Source organism: Lepus europaeus, chromosome 1 (assembly GCF_033115175.1).
Source record: "Lepus europaeus isolate LE1 chromosome 1, mLepTim1.pri, whole genome shotgun sequence".
In the NCBI taxonomy this organism is placed as follows: domain Eukaryota; kingdom Metazoa; phylum Chordata; class Mammalia; order Lagomorpha; family Leporidae; genus Lepus; species Lepus europaeus.
In genome coordinates, this window is record NC_084827.1 from 145951278 (window position 1) to 145977872 (window position 26595).

The window sequence follows — 26595 nt, forward strand, 5'->3', positions numbered from 1 at the left end:
CCCATGCGGATTCCATCACAGCACCCATCTCACACAATTGTCTAGACTTTTCTCCCCAACTAGACTGCAAGCTTTCTGAGGGCAGGGACCCACTTAGCATCACTAGCATGGGAGACAGTGCTGCCGCTACACACCCACTGTCAGTGTTCCTTGAGTATCCGACCACTGACAGAACCCAGCTGCTGCATGGGTTAAATAGGACTTTTTTCCAGGTTCACTTAGGAGCCTAATCACCATGCACATCATAATCTCTGCAGGAAAATGCATTCTGATGACAGCCCCTATACAGCACAGGGTGCCTCTTTGAGGGCTTAGAACATAGGAATCTTATTTGTTCCCTTGATTTGCTCAACATCCTTAACAAAAAAAAAATTTTTTACATCTGCCTTGGATTAACATCCCCCATTTTTTTTTAGGATTTACTTATTTATTTGAAAGGCAGAGTTACAAAGAGGAAGGGAGGGGTAGTGAGAGAGATCTTCCATCCGCTGATTCACTCCCCAAATAGCTGCAACAGCTGGAGCTGGGCCAGACCAAAGCCAGGAGCCAGGAACTCCTTCCAGGTCTCCCACATGGGTGCAGGGCCCCAAGCACTTGGGCCATCCTCCACTGCTTCCCCAGGTACACTAGCAGGGAGCTGGATCAGAAGTGGAGCAGCCAGGACTCAAACTGGTGCCCATTTGGGATGCTGGCATCACAGGCAGAAGTTTTACCTGCTATGCCACAACGCTGTCCCCTACTCCATTTGTTTTTAAGGAAATGAATATAATACCACTCTGAAAATACCTGATGTCTCCTCAAATTAAGTGCAAAGAGCAATCGAAGACATCTCTTGGAGCAGGCATTTGGTGCTGTGCTCAAGACATTACCTGTAAGGTCTGCATGCCATATCAGAGTACCTGGGTTCAAGTCCCAGCTCTGCTTCCAATGCCAGCTTCCTGCTGATGCACACCTGGAGAGGCACCAGATGAAGGCTCAAGTAGCCACCCCTCTGGGAGACCTGGACTGAGTTCCTGGCTCCTGGCTTTGGCCTGGCTCAGCCCTGGCTGTTGCAAATATTTGGGAAGTGAACCAGCAGGAGAGAGAACTCTGTTTGTCTCTCTGTCTTCCAAATAAATAAAAATAAATAAAGAAATAAAATGTTTTTAAAACATCAATTCATTGTAATAAGCCATACAGCTTTTACAGCTCTGTTTTCTTGTTGGTCCGTTGGCTTTAATGGATATTTTCATGTAAAAGTGACAGGATTCCAAAAAGTATTTCGATGGTAGATTTTGGGTATGTGTGGATCTGAAGATCAGTTTGAATTATGTGAAAACAATAGGATCAGGAACACATATAGTTCGTCATTTCACAAAGTCACGAAGTCAAAAAGAAACTTTTAAATGGCCCTAGAAAGACAGTCAACTGCTAGGACCAAAGAGAGAAGTACGAGAAAGTGGGTAACAGTCTGATGAGTCTGTGCAGAAAAAAAAAAAAATAGTTTTATAAGTGGCTTTCCCTGCATTGATAGTCTCATGAAGAATCTGAAGAACCGCCCTCGTATCTGGCCCCTCCAGCTGCATGGTAGTCACAGATGCAAAGATTCTTGAGGTCGTCCGGCTGCGTCCCTTCCTAGTAGCCGGAGCCGACAGCTCACTGCATCCTTCACGTGCAGGGCTCTGGGAACCACGCAGCGAAGCGTCTTAACGCTATCATGGATTTCCTGGGGGGGGGGGGGGGTGGTTGTGTGTCACTCGTATTTCTCAACCTATAATAAACTTTGGAACATTAGCTTTTCCTCTGTCAGAGTGAGCGAAAGTTGTAATTCCATAATGAGTGATCCATCAATGCTGTTCTCTACATCAATACCCTTTAGATGTTTGTGTTATCTTCTCATTGAAAAACAGAGTTATGAGATGTTTCTTCCTCTTAGTTTCTCTCTCTCTTACTTCTTTCACACGTCTCCCTGTGGCCTTAAGAATTTTGCTGTTGCCTTAGCTTCCTCCCAGCTCTCCATTAGAAAGTTAGTGTAAATACCAGAATCAGAAACTGTTCCATGGGAAGAATGAGTGAGTCTGTTATACAGAGCACAGGGACTGTTCACTCATTCATTCAGCAGACACCAGTGGACCATCACATAGTGACCAGTCCTGTGCTGAGCACAGGAACACGGTCAGGAGAGACAGTCTATGCCTTAAGTCGTCCAAGGTGGCGCGATGCGTTGAGAGCTATGAATGAGTTTAGTCTGGAAGCTGAGAAAGCTTTTGGAAGGGAAGCACACTTACACAGAGTATCTGAGGATTATTCAAGGCAACTTCAAAGAGTTCATGGAAAATAGAATTAAAAGATAAGTTTACTTTGGTGTAAACACTTTTGAAATCCATGCATAATACCCATTTGCCATATACTTTTTGGAGGCCCCATTGTATGCATAAGTTTCAAAATTTTTTGCACCAGAATAAACTTATCTTTTACTTTCATGTTCCACGAACTCGTTGAAGTACTTTCAAACGTAGGCAAGAGTCAAGTGGAGAACGGGTGCTGCAGCGGGAGGAACCATGTGGGATTCGAGAGCACAACAGCACAGGAGGATTGCAAACCACTTGTCCTGGCGGGACCCCAAGGTCATGTACAGGAGCAGGTGAGAAACGCTGCTCCTGAAGCAGGCACAAGCCAGATCCTGAGGAGCCATGGGCAGGTGCAACTCCAGAATTGATCCCATGGCCCTGGGCTCCAGACCTTGATGGTGGGGAATGAGCCCCCCAGCTATGTAGAGCGTGGGTTGCAGGAGGTAAGGCCAGAGACTGGAAGATCAGAGGTCTGTATTTGTTTGAGAGCTGGTGACCAAGAACATTATTTTCTAGAGAACTGAGACCATTGTGTGAATTGGGCTGGCTGACTGCTCTGCAGGTACATCCACCTGCAGCCTTTTTGTTCTGGTTTGTTTCAGATAAGGTTAAGGGTGTCAACTCTCACCACCAGTTTTTTGTGGTTTTTTTTTCTTTGTTTTAATCTGAGAGGCAGGAAGACAGGCAGAGACAGAGCATACACCCATCTGCTGGCTGCTTCACTGCCCAAATTCCCGGGACAAGGCCAAGGCCACAGCCTGGAGCCAGGAACACAATCCCGTCTCCCACTCCTGTGGGCGGCAGGAACCTAATTACAGGAGCCAGCACCATGTCTCCCAGGGGATGCATTGGCAGAAGCTGATGTCAGGAGCTGGAGCCAGGAATCAAACCAAAACGCCTTTCTCCTCCATAGGTCTTTAATCCTGTCCTGAATCAAGATTGACGGATTGTCATGCAGTCGATAGTCTGTTGCCTCACAACAAAACAAATTCTATCATCTGGCTTGGCTTCCATTTGGGGCTTGGTTAACTGCCCACGTACCTTCAGGCCTCTTCATAAAAAGTGACTTATAACTTTTGAGAGGAGTTGGTGTTCCCATGCTCAAGCCAGACCCTTGAGACCAAGCTAGTCTTCATCTGAAAAGACCATTATTTCAAACTGGAAGAAAAACAATGCATTTACTAGACATTTCCTTATTTAAGTTCAGATTGACTCACATGTTCTAGAAGCATCTACGTCCTCCTTAACTGGAGCTCCCAGGGATATGTGTTAACCTGGAGGCGTTTCCCAAGTCCCCAGCAGCTGTTTGATATGCCCATCTCAGCCTCCTACTCCTCCAGGAAGATTTCAAGGGAAAATGTGTAGCATAAACAGGGTCTTAAATCTGGTCCCAAGAATTTGATACTGACAGTACCAAAGGCCATCTTGGCTCTTGGTCATCTGCATTAAACAGGCAGACTCAAAATTTATTAGAACCCTGCAAACACTCTACAGGTCAGAGGTGTCTTGAATCACATCATATAAAATAAAATATTTTTAGATATCCTTAAGAAAAGGTCAGCAGGACTAGAATTATCCTTCCTTTTATAGCTAAGTTTATACTGGAAAGATTTTTTTTTTAAATATGGCATTTGCATTTGTATTTTCCATTTATGACCCAAAACAAAACCATGCAGGGACCAAGGCTGACATTTAGGCTGTCTCCTGTTGCTTTCTGCTGGAGGCAGATCCGTGTGCACAGCTGAGAGAAAGCAATAGTGCTTTCTGAGCTCTGTCTGATGACAGATATGTCCCCCTCCCCAAAGACGGACCACTGCAAGTTATGGGGAATTTCCATAAGAGAATAACAGCAATCCGAGAGTGCTCGTGGCTCGGAAATGGTATGTGTGGAGAAGACCCTAAGGAGACTGATTTAAAGGAGCTTCTGCCATGGACCTCCTCTCCTCGTAACCAAATTGGCCACCTGGAGCCTGCAGACCTGATGTTCTTTCCTAAGGCCTGCCAAGTGTCCAGGAAAGAGCCAGGTGGCCCACCTGGCCTGATAAGGTGACCCACTGGAATTAGGTATTGGGACACCAGAGGAGGCCTGCAGAGTACCCAATACCAAAGCACCTAAGTATTCTGAAACCATAGGAATAATATGACCATTTTACTTAAATCTGGTCCCAAGAATTTGATACTGACAGTACCGAAGGCCATCTTGGCTCTAAACAGACTCAAAACACAACACATGGTCGATGCTGCGGCTCAATAGGCTAATCCTCCACCTGCAGCGCCGGCTCCCTGGGTTCTAGTCCCGGTCGGGGCGCCGGATTCTGTCCCGGTTGCTCCTCTTCCAGTCCAGCTCTCTCCTGTGGCCCGGGAGTGCAGTGGAGGATGGCCCAAGTGCTTGGGCCCTGCACCCGCATGGGAGACCAGGAGAAGCACCTGGCTCCTGGCTTCGGATCAGCACAGTGGGCCAGCCGCAGCGGCCATTGCTGGGTGAACCAACGGAAGGAAGACCTTTCTCTCTGCCTCTCTCTCACTGTCCACTCTGCCTGTCAAAAAGTAAAAAAAAAAAAAAAAAAAAAAAACCGCAACACACAAGTCCAACTTGGGGATTAAATATAGTCACCCCAGACTCCAGGGGCAGGAAGTTGAAGGGGCTGTCTTCCATGCCGGAATCAGATGCTTTTCCAGCAGTGAGTGTCTGGTGAGGCCGCCCATGGTGTGGAGAAGGCAGGCAAGGGTTAGGACGAGACCCCCGTCTCGGAAGGGTCATCTCTGGAGCTGCCTGGTTATCTGGTGGGAACGCTATCTCCTCGCTAAAAGCCTGCCGTTAGATTAATGCTAGCACGCAGAATCTGCTTGGGCCTGACGGTGGGCAGCCAGGGCAGGAATGTGTTTTCTGTTTATCTCTCTCGTGGCAGAAGTGTTCATCACGGAGGGACCCTGAACTCCTACTTTCAGGCATGCCTGGAAGTTGAGCAGTCTGTAATCTGTGACTGCGCACACCAGCTCCTGAAAGATGAAAAGGAACCGGGCCCTGTGGTCCCAGCCAGTTGCCGGGGTTGGTTGATGGGTCAGTCGGTTTCTCTGACTTGATACCAGGGTAGATCCTGCCATATTGTTCCAAGAGGAAGTTTCACCACCCCCATTGCTTTATCGCCCAGGAATGCAGTTTGAGTTCTGTCTCCTCTTTGACAACTTGGACCTCAGTAAATTACCAAGGTCTTGACCCAAGAGATGGAGAAGTCCTAAGTGATTTTTCAGTCTCCTATCTAAAAACGTGTTTATATTTCTTGAACTCTGGCTGACTGATTCATTCTCCCGGTGTCGCAAGAAGTTTCCTTATGCATTAGAATTTATAAGTTTCCTTTCTAAGGGTGGTTCCTTCCAAGCCACAGTGAAGTGAACCACATCGCAACACAGTTCTGCTTGGCTAGATCTGTCCGGAAGAGGGACCGTGGCCAAGCAGCTGTGATGTGGCAAGTTCGAGTGAAGCCAACAGGAGAGAATGCGTTGTGGAGGAGAGAGGAGGAGACTCAGGCAGGATGTCTGGGTTCTGGGTCCTGGGCTTGCATTGAGCCAAGGGCGGGAAACCGGGCCTCGGTGTCCCCCAAGCTGAGTTAAAAAAGAAATACATTATAGCGAGGCAGAGGGCGTTTTCAAAGAAGACAGCTGAGAAACACCAGGGAAGGGAAGGTCAGCCCACGAGGCTTCAGGTCAAAGAGACCCAGACGCGGAGTCCCAGACGGTCACGGGCTCTCACTAGAGCTACTTGCAAGTACCGGCTAGGGGCAGAACAGCTTGTTGGACGCTGGTCCTCTAGCAGGGACCAAAACCCTTGTCAGTAGAGCCATGAGCTTCACTAAATCTAGTCCTCAAATCAGCTTTCCTTTATAAACATTAATTTCTTGGGGAGGCGGGAGGAAGATGAAATAAATCCCATCCTTTTACACATCTTGGACTCAAAACCTCCCTGGTTGTACAGCGTCGGTGAGTTGTTCGACCTTATCGGCCTCAGCTTCCACGCCCGCAGGAAATAGTCATGACACCGACCGACCGCAGCCTGGGCACACGCCGACATCATGTCCGGTCCACATGGCGCAGGTGCCTGGCCCCTGTGCATCCCTTCCCCTAGCCCCGCCTTGGCCTCAGCCTCTGTGTCATGTTTCTGCCGCTCCTGCTGCCCCTCCACATTACAAGGGGAAAGGCGAGTCTGTGATCTCTCTATCTGGAAGGTGGCAGAAGCATTTTCCTACTTCAGTGGAGAGCGAACATACAAAATTCATATTCGCCAGCATCAGCAGGTTTTCCTCCATCAATATTTCCTTTTTAATTTCAGCTGTATATGAATTTTAATAGCACAAAGAATTTACTGTTTCTTTTCAAGAGCAACCAAAACAAGAAAGCTATAACCTGAGCATAAGATCGGGGTAGCCTATTTAACGTGCTCCTTAGACTGCACCTAGAGATGGCTATCTCTCGGTGAGTCCATGTGAGTGCCACCAGTGTGGACGTGCTTATAATCTTATGTACATATATACTAGCCGTGTGTGTATATGATATAGATAAACATTCATGAGACCTAGATCTGACAGCCTTGATCCGTCTTCTCTCTCATTTTTCACCACAGCAAACACTGAATCCAGAACTAGTCTTCACGTGGATCTTGTTGAAACCTCACCTTTGACCCAGACGACAGAGGAGCAGGTACAGTGCTGGCTGTGAACGAGCGTGAAGCTTACTGTGTGACCCTAGGTGGGACCTTTGCTCAGACTTCCCTGGGCCTTGTTAGCCTAACAGTGAAGTGAGGCAAGCAGAGGACATCACAGTGGCTCCTTTGCTGTTAGACCTGGGATGTCAGAACCCAACTCCTACCTCACCGTAGTTCCCTTATCCATGCAGGATAGTTTCCTTATCTATGCAGGATGTGTTGCAAGGCCCTCAGGGAATGCCTAAAGCCATGGATAGCACCCAGGGCTATATGGACTATCTTTCCTTAGACATGTGTACTTTTCACTTAGAGAAAGCACTTTAAGTCTTCTCTTTGGCATGAACAAATTGCCAGCATCACTCCGCGTGCACTCTGGGGCCATTGTGAAGTAACATAAGGATTACTAGAACACAAGCAGTGCGATACCTTGACAGGGGACCAGATAACCGAGACGGCCACTGAAAGACTAACGGGCAGGTGGAGTATACAGAGCAGACCCGCCGGACAGAGGGATGATTTTCACCCTGAAGTGGGGTCATACTGGGCAGCGTGAGATTTTATCAGGCCACTCAAAATGGCACACAGTTTCAAACATGTGCATTAGTTCTGGAATTTTCCTTGGGTAACTGAAACCACAAAAAGCAAGATGCAGGTAAGAGAGGGATATTGTATCGTCCGACTTTCCCGGACTTTTGCAGAAGTCAGAAATCAGGTCAGAAAAAGATAAGGTGACACAGAAACTCAGGGAGCCCCGGCTTCCATTCCCAAAGGGGAGAGAAAATTAGCAGTCAAGAAGAGAAATCCAAGGATAATCCTGGAAAGGGAGGAAAACGCTTCATCTGGGTGGGTTAGTGGTTCAAAGACTTGTGTTCACAAATATTGATAAGTTTGTTACTTCATTGGAAGCTTTGAGGCTGAGCCTGTCTTCAGATTCTCTTTAGAAAACCCACTCGGGACTTCCTGGAGCCTAAACCGGAGTCTCAGAAAACCTGAGGCAGAAGCGGCACACGCAGCTCCAGGGGGCTCTGGGGTCTCTCTCCTTGCTGCGTGCTAGCCTCCGGCGCCATCATCTCCCCATCACCCTCCTCTCCGATTTCCTGCCACAGCCGGGCTTTCTCCTGAGTTTGTTTTCATCTGTGTGCCTGAGCTGGGTTCTGCAGGGGGACCCCCCCCCTCCTGGGGACGGCTCAGGCCCCCTGTGAGGTGCTCCACACCTGAGCTCCCCTCCCCTCCCCGCTGCCGAGGACAATGGCCTCGCCAATGCCTCCCACACCCCAGATACACACAGCTCTGGGGGACCTGGCGTCAGCTGGGGTGAAAAAGAGGCTCAGCCACGCCAGATGAGGTCCCCAAAGCCTAGGGTCCCCAGACCCTAAACACGGCTTTTCCCTGCGAGGCTGTGGCAAGCCCACCTGCCGTGGCCTCGTGCCCACCGGAACCAGCTGGGCAGTCCGAATTCCTTCAGAAAGAGGCCAGAGAAGCCCTAGATGGGCAAAGAGAGGCCACCACGGGCCACCAACCCAGAGACAGCGGGCTGGGCGGGCTGCGACCGGCGTCTTCCTGGCCTGCCTCACCCCGTTGGCTTCTGCAGGCTAATGGCCCTTTATTAGATTAATCACTGGCCTCCATCTTAACTACTTCCTCAACCTACTCCACGTAAATGACTAATTTCATGTTTACTACAGAGCATCTGGAAAGGATTTAGAAACAAATTTCTGCCCAACAGACTTCATTCAGTTCCTACCTTAATGGGCCACTGGCGAAGGCGGCAGGTCGCTGTCCCCAGGGCCGCCCCAGTCTGCAGCAGGCGAAGATGCTGCCCACCGTGGACCCTCCCCACTCCTCCGCCCCAGCCTCCCTGAGCTCAGCCACAGGGGGCGGAAAAAAGTCTTCGTTTTATTTTTAATCACAGTGCCCGCTGAGGGGCGGAAATCCCAAAGGTGGAGTATTTCGGTATCAGCACCCTTTCAGAAGTCACAGGCCTGGAACTGGAAAAGGATCCCTGGCAGGGGGTTGAGCCTACAAGGCTGGGGCCATGGAGTTGCCCAGCTCTGCAGGCCGCCTCCGGGTGCCCCCTGCTGGTGGGATCGGAAACTGCGGCTCGGTCTCCCGGCGGCGGCCGTGGGCGAGCGTGGAGCCGGCGCTCGGATCCCCAGCGCGCGGGTGGCGAGCTGCCGGCTGGAGCTCCCCTGGGCAGCCCCTCCACGCCTGAGCCGGGGATGCGGGCCGCTGCCCAGGGAAATCCGTCAAGCGAAGTGCGAGCAACAACTGAATCAGCAACTTCCCCGGAGTTTGGAAGAGGGGCTGCAGTCGGAGGGGCGAGGGGTGGGGAGGGGAGGCGGGGGAGGAAAGCTACAAGGGAAATGTGGAGATGAAAAGAGCAATGAAAAAAGCCAAAGGAGCCAAGCAGACATGTTTCAACTCCAAGCTCCCATTTCCTCTTTCAAATGCGCTGCCTCCCCACTGTGACCAGAATCAAGTATTTATGAAGGCATTTTTTGCATATTAATAGCTGCACGTGGAGCCCCGGCAGCTCGCGAGTCCTGGAGGTACCGTGCCCTTTCTTGAATGCGGGTCTTTCAAACTCCTCGCCGCATTCGGGGTTCTGCGGATCCGTTTCCCTTGCAGCCTTGCGGCTCCTCCTCAGGCCCTTCGTTTGATTAAAGGAGCTTCGTTCCCGGGATGGCTTCAGAGCGGAGTCTTGCTCCCACTTGGGTCACCGACACGAATGGCCCCAGAAGCTTTCCCTCTCCGTGTGTGGAGGCCGCAGGGGAGAGAAAGTGACCGTGCCCGGCAGTACTGAAGGGGTAAACGAAAATTCCAGAAGGAAGCATTAGCGCTGCCATGCCGGGAGAGAGAAAACCAAAACAAAAAGTGACTGCATTGCCTTCAACAATACTACTACGTGTGTGCAGTAAAGGTTACATTCCATTTTAAAATGCAAACATGGAGAACCAGTTAGAAAAATAAGCAAACGACATAAGCAATTCAAATCAAAAAATAATATGGGAAAACAAATATGGCAAAATGGCTCATCCTGCGTAGCAATTTAAATGCCTATTGAGACAAACTAGAGATACTATTTTTATACTTGAGATTCGTGCCTCCTCCCACGGTTTTTAATGGTAACACCCAGTGCTGCCAAGGTTTGGGTAAAACTAGGACACTTTCACTTCTGGCAGATGGTAATTTGGTGCAACCCATTTGTTTTTCTTTTCTTTTCTTTCTTTTTTTTTCTTTCTAAGATTTGTTTTCTTTATGTGAAAGAGACTTACAGAGAGATGTAGAGACAGAACGAGGGGGGTCTTCCATCTGCTGGTTCCCTCCCCAAATGGCTGCAATGGCTGGAGCTGGGTCAATCCGAAGCCAGAAACCAGGAGCTTTTTCTGAGTCTCCCACATGGGTGCAGGAGCACAAGGACTTGGGCCATCTCCTGCTGCTTTCCTCTGCTTTCCCAGGCGCATTAGCAGGGAGCTGGATGGAGCAACCAGGACTCGAACCGGCGTCCATATGGGATGCCAGCGCTGCAGGCTGGGGCTTTAACCCACTGCACCACATTTGTTGAGCAAGATGCTGATATGACCTGTGAGTTGTAATGAAACGTGAAGATGTACCCACACGCATTGATTCCATATTTCTGACTTCTGGGAACTTACCCTAAGGAAATAATGGAGCAGAGAAAACGTGAGTGAAGATGTCCATTGCAGCATTATCTATAGTAGGGGAAATTAGAAACAGCCTAGGAGTCTGACCTCAGAGCCAACAGACCCCTCTCAACAAGGGGGTTTGATTCAACCCTTTAAAAGGGTGAGTGTTCATACTAGAAACTCATTTTTTATTTAAATATGTATTTGAAAAGCAGAGTTACAGAGAGGCAGAGAGAGAGAGGTCAGTCCTCCATCGCCAAGCTGGCTCACTCCCCAGATGGCCGCAACTTGGCCCCAGATGGCTGATCTGAAGCCAAGAGCCTGGAGCTTCCTCCAGGTCTCCCACATAGGTTGCAGGGGCCCAAGGACTTGGGCCATCTTCCACGGCTTTTCCAGGCCACAGCAGAGAGCTGGATCAGAAATAGAGCAGCTGGGACTAGAACCGGCGCCCATATGTGATGCCAAGCGCTGCAGGCCACTCCACCCACTACACCACAGCAACGACCCCACTAGCAACTCTTTTTTTTTTTTTACTTTTATTTTTTCCCAAATAAACCTTTTATTTAATGAGTACAAATTTCATAAGTACATCTTTAGGAATATAGTGATTCTTCCCACTATATCCCCTCCCACCCCCACTATCACCCCATCTCCTCCTCCCTCTCCCATTCCCTGTCCCATTCTCCATTAAAATTCATTTTCAATTAACTTTATGCACAGAAGACCAACTCTATACTAAGTAAAGATTTCAGCAATTTACACACGCACCAAAAAAACTGCTTGAGAACAAGTTTTACAGTGGAAACTCATTTTAAACTAACGATCAAACACAGGGTTTCTTAATCTCCACACCGCTGACATTCGGGCCCAGGTGTTCTTTGGCTTTGGAGGAGCTTTCCAGTGCATTGTGGGAAGTAGAGCAGTGTCCCTGGCTGTCCCTGACTCGGTGCCACCCCTAGCTGCAACCATCAAAAATGCTTCTGGACCTTGTTAAATGTCCCCAGAGGAGCAAAATTACCCCTTGTTGAGAACCATGGATTTAACATTTAAAAGTGGAAAGCAAAATAAGTCAATTATGACTCCAACTATGTAAAAAAAAACTGTAAGAAAACAAAAAGTGCAATCATCTTTATGAGAAATTAGGGACGCGTTGGGTTGAATTTTATTTTTTTTTCCCCATTGGGTTGCCTTTTTTCTAAATGCTCCCTGTAAGAAGGAAGGCTGGATCCTGAGAAGAGCTGGGTTTAATTGAAGTCTGGCTTAAAAAGATGTAGAAATCACAGTATATGGGTCTGTAGCAAGCATACAGTATGCAAGCTCAACAGAGCTCAAATCCTAGCACCATGGTTTTGTTAAGCTGACTACTGTTTTCATTGATTGGGTTTTTGCTAGGCTGTCGAATCAGGCCATCAGTATTCACCTGGTAAGGCTCTCAATTTTTTTTTTTTTTTTTAACATTTTATGCTGCTTTTTCTACAAAGTTTGACTGCCCACCTATGAAGTTATCTGGTGCCTCCAGATCCATCTGTGTAAGCTTCGGACCAGGGTAGCCTGGAGCCCAGTGGTCTGTGCAGCTGTCAGTAAAAAGCATCAAAAAGCAAACTCAATTCTTAATTAAATTTCCCAGGGACCTTTGCACCTCCTTGTTTAAAACAAGGAAGAAAGCATCTCACCGGTTCCCACCTTGTTAATGCTTTCCCTTTGTTCAATCTACTTCCAAGTGAGGGAGAGTACACATCCTTTGCCACGCGGCTTTATCTTGGGTTCTGTTTTGTGGCTTTGTGGGGATTCGAGCTTCAGCGGTGTCCTAAAACTCCTGTTAAATTGGAGTCCTGTCCATTTTGCCCATTTCACAAAGCCTCTTCTGTCTCATCCTATGCTATCTCATGAGGTCAGGTGTCATGAGTTTACGGCAGTAGAAATTCATACACAATCTTGTGTTTCCTAAATAGACTCTCTTTGGATTTCAAAGAGTAGTCTGTAATTCTAGCACGCTGGGATTGAGGTTGAATAAACCTGTGTTTACCCCATCTGTTCCTTGATGGTTTCACAGATGGCGTTCATATCCCTGTCAGCCTTCCTCTCTCAGTAAAAAAAAAAAAAAAAAAAAAAAAAAAAAACCTGCAGACACATATTCTTGTGTGCAAGGGTACAAACAATCTTTTGCTGGGGCCAGCGCTGTGGCGTAGCCAGTAAAGCCACTACCTGCAGTGCCAGCAGCCCATATGGGCACCGGTTCATGTCCTGGCTGCTCCACTTCCAATCTAGCTCTCTGCTATGGCTTGGGAAAGCAGTGGAAGATGGCCCAAGTCCTTGGGCCCCTGCACCCACGTGGGAGACCCAGAAGAAGCTCCTGGCTCCTGGCTTCAGATCAGCGCAGCTCTGGCTGTAGCAGCTAATTGGGGAGTGAAGCAGCAGATGGAAGACCTCTCTTACTCTCTGCCTCTCCTTCTCTCTGTGTGTAACTCTAACTTTCAAATAAATAAATACTTCTTTAAAAAAAATCTTTTTGCTTCAATGTCCTAGGTTATTCCAAGTCCTGCCTTAATTTAACTTTTTGACTATTGTCTAAGAGAACAAGCTACTAGGTTTGGACAAGCTGAGGGCTTTTTTTCTTATTCTGCCTCATTCACATTTGTATACCTTGTATCTAGCACAATTAATTCTTGGCACATGGTAGTCACTCAAAAACAATCGATCAAAAAATCTCTCATTGCTATTAAGATCCGTGTCCTGGGTAGAAGATACCCGTCATCCTCTAAGTCAGGCTGAGAGATAACACTTGACGGTGGCATGGGAGTAGGCTGACATTTGACCACCCACGGAGTGTAAAGGTACTTTCTATCCTGGTTGTCATAGACGTTTCTCTGCTGTGAGTGTAACAGAACACCCAAGGATTAGAGTTTTTATAAAGAAAAGAGGCTTTTCTAGCTCATGGTTTGGGAAGCTGAAACTCCAGGATTGGGCAGCCCATCAGTCTGGCCTCAGGAGAGGGTTCCAGGACAAAAGGGGTACATGCCGAGGAGTGCACAAGGTGAGGTCGAAAGCCAGGGCCAGGCTTAGTCTTTTATGTAACTTCCTCTCCCAAGAGTGAACTCCCTCTGCCAGACCCGTGTTAATTCCTCTGAGCCCCTCAAGGCCTGACCTCTTAAAGCTTCCGCTGCCTTCCAACATCACCGCACTGGGCCACACCCCCAGCCCATGAGCCCCTGGGGGACCCACTTAGTTCAAATCCAAGCCATGGGCACCATGATTTGATTTCCTGCTCTGGAGAATCTCTGGGCTGTGTGCAGACCTGCCGCCGACCCTGGCATCCTTCTGGGAGGTTTTGTGAAGCTGATAACTAAGATTGGGCCTCTCACAGAGGCCTGGGAGAATTACCTTTTCTTTGCTCCTCGGCCTTTCTTGGTGTCTCGGTTCTAAAGCCAGCTCTCATTCTTAGCAAGGCACAAGCTTCCTCTAGTGCCGGGCTGGTGCCTGCCACCGCCTCCGCTCCCCCCACCCCCCACCCCCGCCCCGGCTCCTGTACACAGCTTTGGTGATGGAACTTGATTCAAAGACTCTTTGACAATCTAAGCAAACTTTATCTTCTGATTCATCTCTGCCCAGGGGATCTCTTTGTCTACCTCAGAACTCCCTGGAAGGGCAGACCTTTGGCATGGCGATTGATGCCCCAGGCAATGCCTGCATCCCATACCAGAGTGCCTGGGTTCAGTCCTGGCTCCACTCCCTATTCCACCTCCCTGCTCATGCACACTCTGGGAGACAGCAGGTGATGGCTCAGGTACCTGGGTCCCTGCCACCCATGTTGGAGGCCTGGACTGAGTTCCTGTTGCTGGTTTGGGCCTGGCATAGCCCTGGCTGTTGTGGACATTTGGGGAGTGAACCAGAGGAAGACTGGTCTTTCTCTCTCAATTTCTCTCTCTCTCTCTCTCTCTTTCTCTGCCTTTCAGCTAAATAACTAAATGATTATTTTAATCATTTAAGAAAACAAACCTCGCAAGACAATTTCAGCATTATTTCCTGAAAGGGGAATGTTTTAATTACAAAATCAAGGCTTTTGTTTGATGAATTTTAACAACTATTTATTTATTTCAATAAGTCTGTTGGCTGCCAGTGACACACAATTCTGCCTAGTTCATTCCTTTCTCTTTTTTGTTATGGAAAATGTCAAACATATGAAATTAGAATTTTTATAGGGAGCCCCATGTACCTATCATATGCTCTAATAATTATTTCCCCGTAATCTGGAGAGTATCTATTTAAATGATAGTAACAGCCAATTTTTTAAAAAAAAGATTTATTTATTTATTTGAAGATCAGAGTTACAGCAAGAGAGGGAGAGACAGAGACAGAGAGAGAGAGAGAGATCTTCCATCCACTGGTTCATGCCCCAAATGGCCGCAACAGCAGGGGCTGGGCCAGGCTCATGCCAGGAGGCTGGATTATCGTTCAGGTCTCCCACGTTGGTGCAGGAACCTGAGTACTTTGGCCATGTTCCGCTGCTCTTCCCAGGCCATTAACAGGAGCTGAACCAAAAGTAGAGCAGCTGGGACACGAATCGGTACCCATGTGGGATGCCTGCCTTGCAGGCAGTGGCTTAACCCGCTACACCACAACACCAACCCAACCGATTTTTTTTTTTTTTGAGGTTTACTATGTGCAGGATTTTAAATTATCTCCCTTAATCCTTGTAACATCCTGTGAGGTGGGTACAGATATTATCCTCATTTTACTGATGAGAAAGTGTCAAGACCAACAGGGCCCCACTCACACAAGGCCAAACTTAAAAGAGGCCTCGTGGCTTGAGCATCCCATAAAACTCCACTTAGATCGGACATCTTCCTTCCTGGCTCTGTGGCTTTCAGCAGGTTCCTAACCTCTCCGAGGCTCAGTTTTCTCTGTGCAAAGGATCATACTGCTTCCGACATGGAGCCATGACAAGGAGCAGATGCCGCAGCACATGGGAAAGTATGAACATGACGCTTGGTGCCAGGCAGCCCCCAAGACATGGGCACAGCATTCATGACTCCATTTCCCTGCCACCTGCCTTGCGAGCTATTGTAAAATAGTCCTTGGAACGTGCATAGGAGCCAAGGGTCCAGGTGTGGACATGGAGAAGCCTGGAAAGTAGGAATGACTGGGAGGACGCTGAACCAGGCCACCAGCCCTTCCCCGCCTCCCACTCCCAGTCCCAACCCCAACGCCCCCCACCCCACTGCACCCCAGCAGCCCCCTGCCGTCTGGAGTTCTGACTTTGGTTCACCGCTTAGGATTCTACCTAGCAGAGGTCCCTTTGAGTTTCTCATCTTTCATTGTGATTTTTAAAATGTTTTTTTAACTGTTCTGCTTGAAACTCAGGGAGCTCCCTGAAGGCCTGGGGAAGGCAGGGAAGGTGGCACTGGGCTCAGCGCGTCCAGCCGGGCCCCATCCCCACAGCAGGGCTCCCTGGAGAATGTGGAGAGCAGAGGGCAGGAGGGCCCGGCAGAGGGGTCAGGCCGGGAGGGGCTGGGGGCAGTAGGAGAGAAGAGAAAGGGCATTTTGCTCTGTTTCTGTCCAGCCCTCTCCTGTGCCAGCACTACAGGCTCGTTCAGCTCCGCTTCCGGCTGAATTATGGGCTAGGTAAGCCTCAGGAGCCAATCTGAGAATCAGAGCGCCATGAATATATCATTTGCCTAGTGAAAATCAACTGATTTCAAAATGACTCGGTTTCCAAGTTGAGATTCCCCACCTGTTGGCTATGAGGCTGGAAAAGCCAACGCCAGGCCCAGCGAAACAGGGCAGTCACCCAGCGTGGGCTTAAGCTTGGGGTCCGAAGGGGGCTCAGCCTTCATGCCACCACGGCCTGGCACCTCTTGTGTTGAACTGGCTGGGTGGTGGCTCCAGCAGGGGCTGAGCGGCCACCGCCACTGCTTTCCCCAAGAAGAGTTGGTGGCTCCCTCCCTTGGAGCAGAAGTGATCACTCTTTTGGCTCAAAATGTGTCTCCTCCGGCTCATGCGAAGACAGCGACAATGACTGCTGTGTCAACAGAGCCCTCAGTGAAGCCGAGCCCTGTATTAGAAGCCGTGGGTGAGCCCGCTTCCAGGTCACAGCAGCCCTGGGATTAAAGCATCCCGCGCTCCATCGGTCAGACAACCATGATCTTAGCCCCATTTTCAAGGTAGGGAAACTGAGGCACAGAATGATTCCTAACTTGGCAAAAGCCACCATACCCAGTGCCTCGTGATTTCCAGGACTAGAGGCTGCACATAGACAGGTGGGCACATTTGTGCCAGCTGGAGCCCGACTGTGGCGGCTTGAGGTCCCTTCTGCTCTCAGACAGGGGCTGAGTGGGCAGGCTGGGGGGCAGCGCTGAGACTCGGGGTGTGCAGTCTCTCCTCTGCCTCCTCCAGGCCAGGGAAACCTAGAGTGGCGACCCCCGGGGCAGCAGGGTGGCCGGCCTTGCCCCAGCTTGGGCCCCTGCAAACAGCCTGGGGTTTATGCACAGTGTATACCCAGCTGCAGGCCCTCTGCCCCGCCCTCCCCAGGTAGCCTGGTCCCAGCACAGCACCGGCCAGCCCCACCCTCGTCCCCGTTCCTGCTGCCCACTCTTAGGCCCATCAGCTGCCCTGGTTGGGAACGAGCAAGATCTGAGAAGGCCAAGCAGAGAAACTGGTCAGGCTCTTCAGCCCTTCCAGGGGTACAGAGAGAGGGGCGCTCAGAAGCCCAGTGCAGTGACTGCATCGCTCAGATGGCTCTATCCCCACTGGGCCTCGGAGCCCCACGGGATGTGCTGGGACTGCCTCCGGGGAGCCCGGAGCCCTGTGGTCGGAAGGAGAGGGTGATTCTCACAGGCGGGGACAGATGTCCTGTGTGTGCAGGGGTTGGGTGTGACAACGTGATAGAGCACATGGGAGCAGCTCCCGGGCCCTGAGAATGGTGGGGTGTGTTTCCCTCCCCCACCCCGCCGTCTCCTTCCAGCTCGGCCATGTTCCCAGACACTCTTGACAGCTTGCTCTCCCAGGCAGAATGAAATTGTGAGCTGTGTGGGAGGCGCCTAGACACCCCAGGGCTGGGGTGCCTTAATGAGGGACAGTAGCTCTTCTTGGGGCCACTAAGCAGCAGCTACAAAGATGGGGACCCCAATCAGGAGTGGGAGCAGTAAAGGGGAGGTTCTGGGGACATCTATGGCACAGATCCCTGTGGTCGGTGGCTCTGCGGGACCCATGGGTGGGGACGTAGCGGTGGGTGTGGCACCTCGTGTCTTTCTGAAGGTTAGGTGCCCCAAGCCTGCTTGGCGAGCCTGTCTCTCTCCCCCCACGGCAGTGATCCTTCAGGACACACAAGTTGGGAGAGGTGGGAAGGTGGGGGGAGTAGGGTTTCTCCCTGGTGTATGGTGTGGCTCACAACCCAAGAGTAAGGAAGGAAACGAGAAGATACTCATTTAATCCAAGTGGACGTCCTCTATGTATTACTTCTGTGTGTGTGTGTGTGTACACAGCCCAAAGCACTCTTTTGATGGCTCAACTGGATCACATGATGTTTACGGCAAGATAATAATCCTGGATTTTCCATGGCTCACTCGGTCAGAGTGTAAGATTAGCTCTTGAATTCATTAACCGTCGTCTCCTTTTAAATGTCAGATAACTTTTCAAATGCCAAGCACTTGCGCAATGCCTTCTGTGCAATCCAGATCAGCTTTACCCAATTAGCTCATTAATCTTTGTTTCATTTACTACAGAGGAAGGCTTCCAGGTGTCTTTAGCAGAACATAAAAATTTTAAAGTATTCACAATACCTTACAGGTGAAGGGATGGGCTTTGATTTTCTGCTAAACATTGCACCCTTCCATCAGTTTTTTTTTCCTCATTCCCACCAGAATGCACACATATAAGACAGGGAAAAGCATGGGCATCTCGGCTCCGTTCCATTTCACCTGGGTTTTCTTGTCCCTCCTCCGTCGTTAGCGACCTTGACTCCTGATTACTGTTTATTCTGCTGTCTTTGCTCTCAGCACACCCGGGAGCTGTGAGTGTCCGGTATGATTGCTCGGCCACTCAGAAAACAGAGGGGTGCCTCGCAGGGCCAGGGAAGGGGTGCAGAAGGCTGGGGCCCAGCGAGCCTAGGAGTCAGGGATTTGGCTTTCGTTTTCAAAGAACCCCCGCCTGGCTTTGCCTCCACCTTGGCCGACTGCAGAGATCCAGGCTAAATATAGATCAGTCCACAACTGGCTCCTTCTTGTCACCCAGCTCTCTGGCCCGAAGTCACCTCCTCACAGAGGCCTTCCCTGACCACCGAGAGGCACTGGCCATCCCCTCCCCACTTCCCTTCATCCTGCGCTCCCGGATTAGCCTCTGTCCAAAAGCATCCTGGCTGTTTCCATGCTCATTTGTCTGACACATACGAGGCGCTCACTTAATCCCAGTGAAATGAGCAAATAAAAAACCACCCACGTGCAAGACTTCCTTCCTGGCTTCAGCTTTTCCTCCTCTTACCACCACCTCCCAGATCCGCTCTGTTTCATTTCTCCTTTCTTTCCCGCTCCCCAACAACCCCTTTCACTGTCATTTTGTTCTGCTAGAACACTTGAACACAGTAAACAAACCAGTACTGCACGTTCCCGTGGCTGGAGATCCTTCTCTGAACACAACCCATCCAGCTAGAATTGATGGCCCCTGGACGCTGGGGAGATGAGCCAGCCCGGCGAGAGAATTGTTTCACCAGAGGATTTATAGGTTGAGTGGTTTGGAGAAACTTCTCTCAAAGGCCCTCAACTCCCCACTCTTCCATCTGGGCCCCCCATAAGGAGTTAAAGTCATTCCAGCCATTGGCATGGCCCTGGCTATGCCTTTTGTCCTGCAGCCTAACACAAAATCTTCTCTTGGGGGCTCTGCAGAGAGACTCCCCTAAAGCAGCATTGTGTGGCCGCGTGGTTGCACCCAGCGATATGCGTGGCGGTTGTGGAAGGCCTGGAATACCCTGGCTCTCACTGGGACCCAACCAAGCTTGCGTTTGATCTGGAAGTAGGGCCGCGCTGTCTCACCCTGGGAAGCCCATCAGATACATGACTGGGATGACAAAACCCTGGATAGTTATGTGTCCAGAAAAAAAAATCTGCATCTCCAGCCACATTTCAAAACAAAGGAAACGGGTGTGGAAGGTCACTGGAATGATGGTGGCCTAGGGGTCCCACCAGCCCTTAATTCATCCCTAACGCTTGCAAGTAACAGAAATGTTAGGGAGGGAGAGCTTCAGGCTTCCCAGGAAGATGGACAACAGCCGAGAGCCCGCCCCCCAGGAGACAGGGGCGTGGTCAACTCCCTGCCCAGGGTGAGCTCTTGGAACAGGGTGGGTGAGACCCCAGCCGAAGAAACAACACACAGTACTGCCCTTTGGGAAGGAGGAGCCGGCCTCCTGGAGGTGCCGTGCCCTCCCTGGGAGGTGTCTTCACAGCCCGCCCCTCGGGGGAACTGGGGCAGGCCGGGGCTGCGGCTGGGCTCTGGGGTCCTTGGCTCCTAGGTGTGTCCATTGCTCTTTTGTTCAGCAAATGCCTACTCCCTGGCACTGCTGGGAGCGGGGGTTCCTGCGTGCGCTGGGGACGAACAGGAAGCGCTCAGTGGTCTGGGAGGTATGGGGCACAGGCTAGCCCCTGAGGAGGACGGGAAGGGGGAGTGTTCCCAGCAGAGGGATGCCCGGGTGACCGCCTGGCTCCAGGAACGCCCAGGCAGGGTGGATGGGGGCCCTTGCACTTGCTACACGTCCGGTAGACAGCTGCCCCTCCCCCCAAGAACCTTCCCCACACCTGGTGCTGAACGTGTTGACTGAACAAGGCCGGAGAGAGAGTCCAGGGCTGGACAGCAAGGCCTTCGTCGACCTTTAAGAGCGGCTCGGCCTATGTCCTGAAGGCTTTAGGCAGAGGAGTGACTTGGTCAGTTTCCACCCTGGAAAGACGCACTCCAGAGAGCGAGGCCCCCAGGCAGGAGAGCCCCCTGGGGCACCAGCCCGGTCTGCTGGCCCATTCTTCCTTCCTGTCTCCTACACTCACTCACTCACTCTTCCTAGCCCACCCAACACAGGTTCAGCTTGGAAATAAACTGGGGTCTTGCACCACGGCCGGACTGCTAAGGAGCTACAGAAGCATCAGAAGATCTCATTGAAAAAGGAGTTGGGGGTGGGGGAGCGCTGTGGCATAGTGGGTAAAGCTGCCGCCTGCAGTGCCAGCATCCCATATGGATGCCAGTTCAAGTCCTGGCTGCTCCACTTCCGATCCAGCTCTCTGCTATGGCCTGGAAAGCAGTAGAAAATGGCCCAAGTCCTTGGGCTCCTGCACCCCCGTGGGAGGCCCTAAAGAAGCTTCTGGCTCCTGACTTCGGATTGGTACAGCCCCACCCATTTGGGGAGTGAACCAGCAGATGGAAGACCTCTCTCTCTATCTGCCTCTCCTTCTCTCTCTGTGTAACTCTGACTTTCAAGTAAATAAATGTTTAAAAAAGAAAGAAAAAGGAGGCTTGGGCAGATGTGGGGATTTGAGCTCTGCCATGTATGAGCTGGATGGCTCTGGGCAAGTTGCTTAACCTCCTGGAGCACCCCTGCCCCGCCCAGTTTCCTCACCTGTGCAATGGGGGTACCCACACCTGCCCCACGGAGTTGTGAGGATTCAGTCAAAGAATCAGGACCTGGGGCCCAGCAAGGGCCCGTTCCCCCACTTCCCCAGGTGGTAGTTATTAGCCAGTCTCGGCTCATTCCCTGTGGGTGCCCTGTGTCTTCTTCCCTGTGGGTGCCCTGTGTCTTCGGCGGTAAAAATAGGTGTTACCATTAGTGTTCCAACAAGGAAAAACTGCTTTCTATAAACACGGGTGGGGGGCCACAGGCCGCTCTAGCTGCACTGCGCATCATTCCTGTCAAAGCTGGGCTTTCTGCCTCTCTTCACAGGGAGCCCAGCGGTCCTTGGAGGCGGCGGCTCAGAAGACGGGAGAGCCTCAAAGTTGTACAAATAAAGGGCCGATATGTTCAAACAGAAAAGAATTTTCCACGCGCAAGCTGCACATCGACATGACGCCGTTCCTGAAGGTGATCTCACACTGAGCGGACGGGGGGTTTTATAGACACAGACACAGCCATGCCAGTTAATACACTTCTGCATGGTACAAAAAAACAGCCTCAGAAGTCCCTCGGAGCTCCTGCTTTATCAGAAGGGCCAGAAAATAGGCAGTTTGTAGCACATGAAGAACGAACAAATTAGGACGGTAATCACAGCCAGCCATCGGGGACAAGTCAGTTGGGTGTCTGGTTTGGGTGGTAGGGGACGGGGAACAGAGAGGAGAGAGGGTAACTTTGAACCGCCTCATGGAACTGGCAAATAGGATTCATTTGCTCTTCCAGCCGCTAAAATAATGGCGACTGCTCTGCTCCTGCAACTTGGTGGAGCCGAGAGGCCCACTGTGGGGAAGACGGATTCTTGAGTTAACTATTTAAAGTCGACTGCGAATTCTCTTCTGGAGGGCCAGCCTTGTTGTCTGTTCCCTGAGGGTTCCTTGATCTCCCGGGCTCGGCTTCGTGTCTAGCTAAGGGTACGGAGGGTCCCTGTGGGAAGGAAGTCATTTGTCCATCTTTGCCATTCTGCCCCTGCCCCAGCGCATGGCACGTGGCGCCTGGAAGGTGCTCCCTCCGCGAGCTGACGCACCCTCGTCATCCCACAGTCCTCTGTCTGGTTTAGGACCCTTTCCCCGCCCATTCTTTGTCCTCCTCGGAGGTGCCCGGACAGGAACTAAGCAGGCATAAAGTCCCGGAAGCTGGGTAGGAACAGAGGCAGGTCTGGACCGCAGGTGCTTCCCGAGCCCCAGGGACAGCATCCCGGGGCCTCCATCAGAAGTGAATCAGAGAGACAGGAACAGCGGATAAGACACCAACAGTTGTGGAGTTCCTGATGGTGGCACTGGCTGGTGCTGTAGACAGGTGGGGACTGCGCAGCCGTGGGGGTCACTCTCCAGAGGGGGCCCAGCCTCTGACCCTCGGCAGATCCACCCAATCCCGGCTCTGCTAGGTGTAGCTTGGGTTAACAACCATGCCCTTGCCTAAGTGGGCTGTCTCCCTCTACCATTGGGCTCTGCTCGCCTGGGCTTCCTCTCAGGGAGGCTTTTCCACAGTGCTAGAGGCTGGCACCAGCCTCTCTTCCCTGGGTCATTCCTGAGCTGGAATGTGAACCTACCGGAGTCCCATGCCCGTGCCCAAAATGAAACATCCCTGGCCCGCCCTGGAGCCACACAGACTGAGAATGGGTGTCTCACAAAGGAAATGGGGACTTAAAAGTGCGAGAAGGAAGAATCACTCTGGGCCACAAAACAAAAGATGCTCACTCTAAGTATTCAAAAACACAATATTGCTATGCTGTTACTTACCCCCTGTGAAACCACCTCTTTTATTCTAAGCCACAGATTAGTTCTCCCCTTAGCACTTAAAAGAATGGTGGCTGGTACTTCCCTATGAGGTGTTGTCATCACTTTCACTCTCCATTCATTTAACCAGTATTTGAGCACCTGCTGCCTGCCGTGTGTCTCACACTTGCTGGGACCCTGGGATGCATCTGTGAACAAAACAGTGCCAGATCCTGGCACTGCTCCACGCTAGTGCAGGTGACACGCAGTAAACTTAGCGAATCATCAAAGCGGAGAGTGGTTAGAAGGTGACAATTGCCCAGAAGATGGTGTGAGAATATATTTATAGCACCTAAGAACTGCAAGATTCAGAAAAGGGGAATTTGACGAGAATTGTTCTGTATATTTCATGTTTGCAATGCTTCCGCTCTCCACGTTTCCTTCAGCCACTTTGGCCCAGGGCTACATGAGGACAGGTGTTGTCTCTCCTCAGGCCCGTTTCCCCCCCTGCCCTCCTGAAGACTCGCAAGAGTGGTCTCTCAAGCTGACCCCTCAGGGCTCTCGGGGCACACACTCCAAGACCTCCTGCTCCCAGACCAAGCCCCTCCCGAGAGACCACGCCTTCTCTTGGGAATGTTCCCTGTCTACAGCTCTCCTCCATGGACCTACTCCCTACTGGTAGCTCCTGGATTCTCAGGGATTCACTTGCCTTTTTTTTTAAGATTTATTTATTTACTTGAAAGTCAGAGTTACACTGAGAGAGAAGGAGAGGCAGAGAGAGAGAGAGAGGTTTTCCATCCATTGGTTCATTCCCCAATTGGCTGCAATGGCTGGAGCTATGCCGATCTGAAGCCAGGAGCTTCTTCCGGGTCTCTCACATGGGTGCAGGGGTCCAAGGACTTGGGCCATCTTCTACTGCTTTCCCAGGCCACAGCAGAGAGCTGGATCGGAAGTGGAGCAGCCGGGACTCGAACCAGCGCCCATATGCTGGTTCTGCAGGTGGCGGCTTTACCCGCTATCCACAGTGCCGGGTGCTCAGGGATTCCCTTGTAGAAAGACACAGTCTCGGCCGGCACCGTGGCTCAATAGGCTAATCCTCCGCCTGCAGCGCCGGCACACCGGGTTCTAGTCCTGGTTGGGGCGCCGGATTCTGTCCCGGTTGCCCCTCTTCCAGGCCAGCTCTCTGCTATGGCCCGGGAATGCGGTGGAGGATGGCCCAAGTGCTTGGGCCCTGCACCCGCATGGGAGACCAGGAGAAGCACCTGGCTCCTGGCTTCAGATCAGCGCGGTGCGCTGGCCGCAGCAGCCATTGGAGGGTGAACCAATGGCAAAGGAAGACCTTTCTCTCTGTCTCTCTCTCTCTCTCACTGTCTACTCTGCCTGTCAAAAAAATAAATAAAAAAAAGACAAGGATGGTGGGCTCGGGGCGGGCGCGTGGGCTGTCCGCCTGCGGAGCTGTGTGGAAGCCACCTTTCATTTGTGCCTTTTCAGCCCATGCATAGGACCGCTTCCTGCTGCCTGGTGCACGTAGGAAGCATGGCACATCGCAAGGATTGGGGGCAGGCAGAAAGACGAGGCAGAGAAAGGGGATGGAGAAGGACACAAGCAGCCCTAACTGCCAGCATTTGGGAGCTTTTACTGTGTGCTGGGCTCTGGGCTTTATGTGTGTACACTCACTGAACTCACGAGACAAATCCGAGGAGCAGCTGCCTTTATCCTGCTAGGCACTGGGGGGTCAAGTAACCTTGCAAGTGTACAGTTGAGACGGGGCAGAAACAATGTTCCAAGCTGGGCAGCCCGCCCCCGAGTCCACACTCTCTCGGTCTAAACCTAACAGATAACAGATCCCAGCGGCGGGCCCACCCAACAACAGCAGCACTGCTGCCTGTCAGTCAAGCAGCCGTGCACGCCTAGACAATTCCACCTGTGCATGCGTACCTGCCATCTGCTGCAGGAAGATGTTCAGAGCCTCATTCATTCCTCAGTTGCAGCATATAGTGTCCCCCTCGAGTTTAAAACCTCTTTACAACACTGAAAACAAGTGATTAACCCCTTTTATGCTACATAATGAGAGGGAGATAGAAAGAGAATCTTCCATGCACCAGTTCACACCCCAGATGGCTGCAAGATCTGGGGCTGAATCAGGAGCCAGGAGTTTCTTTTGGGTTGCCCGCTTGGGTGGCTGGGCCCAAGCACTGGGGCCACCCCCACTGCTTTCTCAGGTGCATTAGCAGGGACTCGGACCACAAGAGAAGCAGCCGGGACACAAACCGGAGCCCCTATGGGATGCCAGCGTTGCAGGTGGCAGCTTTACCTACTACACCACAGTCTAGCCCCAGGAACTTTTTAAATGATCAAGGTAAGGAAGAAAATAGCAATGATGCCTATTAAGGGAGCTACAGAACTGAATACACTGATACACCAGTGTCGGGGGAGACACAGGTTGTGCCTAGATGACATGAAGAATGAGAAGTGAGCTGCCACCACGCAGCTGTCATGGCGCGTGGCGCCCTCAGGTGCAGGGTAGGCAGAGGAACCTGCCTGGGTGCAGGCTTGAGAGCCAGCTGTGCCTGGAGTTAGGGCACCGAGCAGCCCCTGCCTGCTTTTGAGTTCGATTCAGCCCCCGGTTTCACCCGTGCGGGCAGGTGCAAGTACATCCCAGCAAGCACAGAGGGTCACCGCCACTGCCACTGAGCCCTGGGTCTCTGCAGGGAGGAACTGCATGGACTGTAGTCACTGGAAGCCACAGGGAAATAACACGTGGCTCAACACGGGCTCCAAAGATGGAGTGGGCTGCCTCGGAGCTGAGTTCTGGTCCCCAGCGCCATTGAAACTTGCTTCGCTTTCCAGCTAACAGACAGCTGTCGAGGGACCACGGGCTGCTTTCTAGACTGAGTGATTCCAGGACACTTGACTAATATTTCCAGGAAAGCTACCTGCGATAGCCCAGAATTAAGTGAAGCGTTCTCAATCTTAAAGTGTCCTACCGATAGTTGGGAAGCCCTGGTCTTCTGTGACACCGAGTGACCTTGGAGCGCTCCTGGGAGTCCGTTTCCTCTCTAATAAAATGGAGATAATCAGACTGGGACCTCCGTGCCTGCCTCCCAACAGTGAGGTGAGAATTACAGGAAATAATAGTTTTCAAAGAACATTCACATCTATAAAGGACTCAATTCATAAGGGAGAAAGGAACAAACAGCCACTGATGCCTGCCACGGGCCAGGCCCCTCGCACACTGAAGATCATTTCATCTTTCCACCCGCCTTTCTGGTTAGCGCGCGGGTCCCCACTGTGCGGATGAAGAAACTGAGGCTCAGAGACGGTCGGTGACAGGGCCAGCAGCGGAGGGAGCTAGGATTTAAAGCCACAGAGCCCACAAATCTGCCATCAGTGAGCTCCGTCTCTCCCGTTCCCATGAAGAATTGAATTGTGCATCTTTGTTCTGGCTTCAGAGTGTGAGCGGGGAGCAGAGATTTGGGGATGGATGCATTTTCCTCTTGCTAACATGAGGTAGCTTATGATTTCCCTAAGTCAGATTTCTTTATCAGAGAAAAGATGTGAGGTC

The 26595-nt window shown here is 51.2% G+C and overlaps 1 protein-coding gene across 1 annotated transcript in view; it reads left to right on the top strand.

The window, feature by feature from the left end:
• KIAA2012 (KIAA2012 ortholog) overlaps positions 1 to 26595 on the top strand; it is a 125962-nt gene that overhangs the window by 64375 nt on the left and 34992 nt on the right. The window contains exons 11-12 of the mRNA XM_062196846.1: positions 6949 to 7025; positions 21589 to 21726. Of these exons, the coding sequence (XP_062052830.1) occupies positions 6949 to 7025; positions 21589 to 21726 (215 nt within the window). The remainder of the gene's footprint in view (positions 1 to 6948; positions 7026 to 21588; positions 21727 to 26595) is intronic.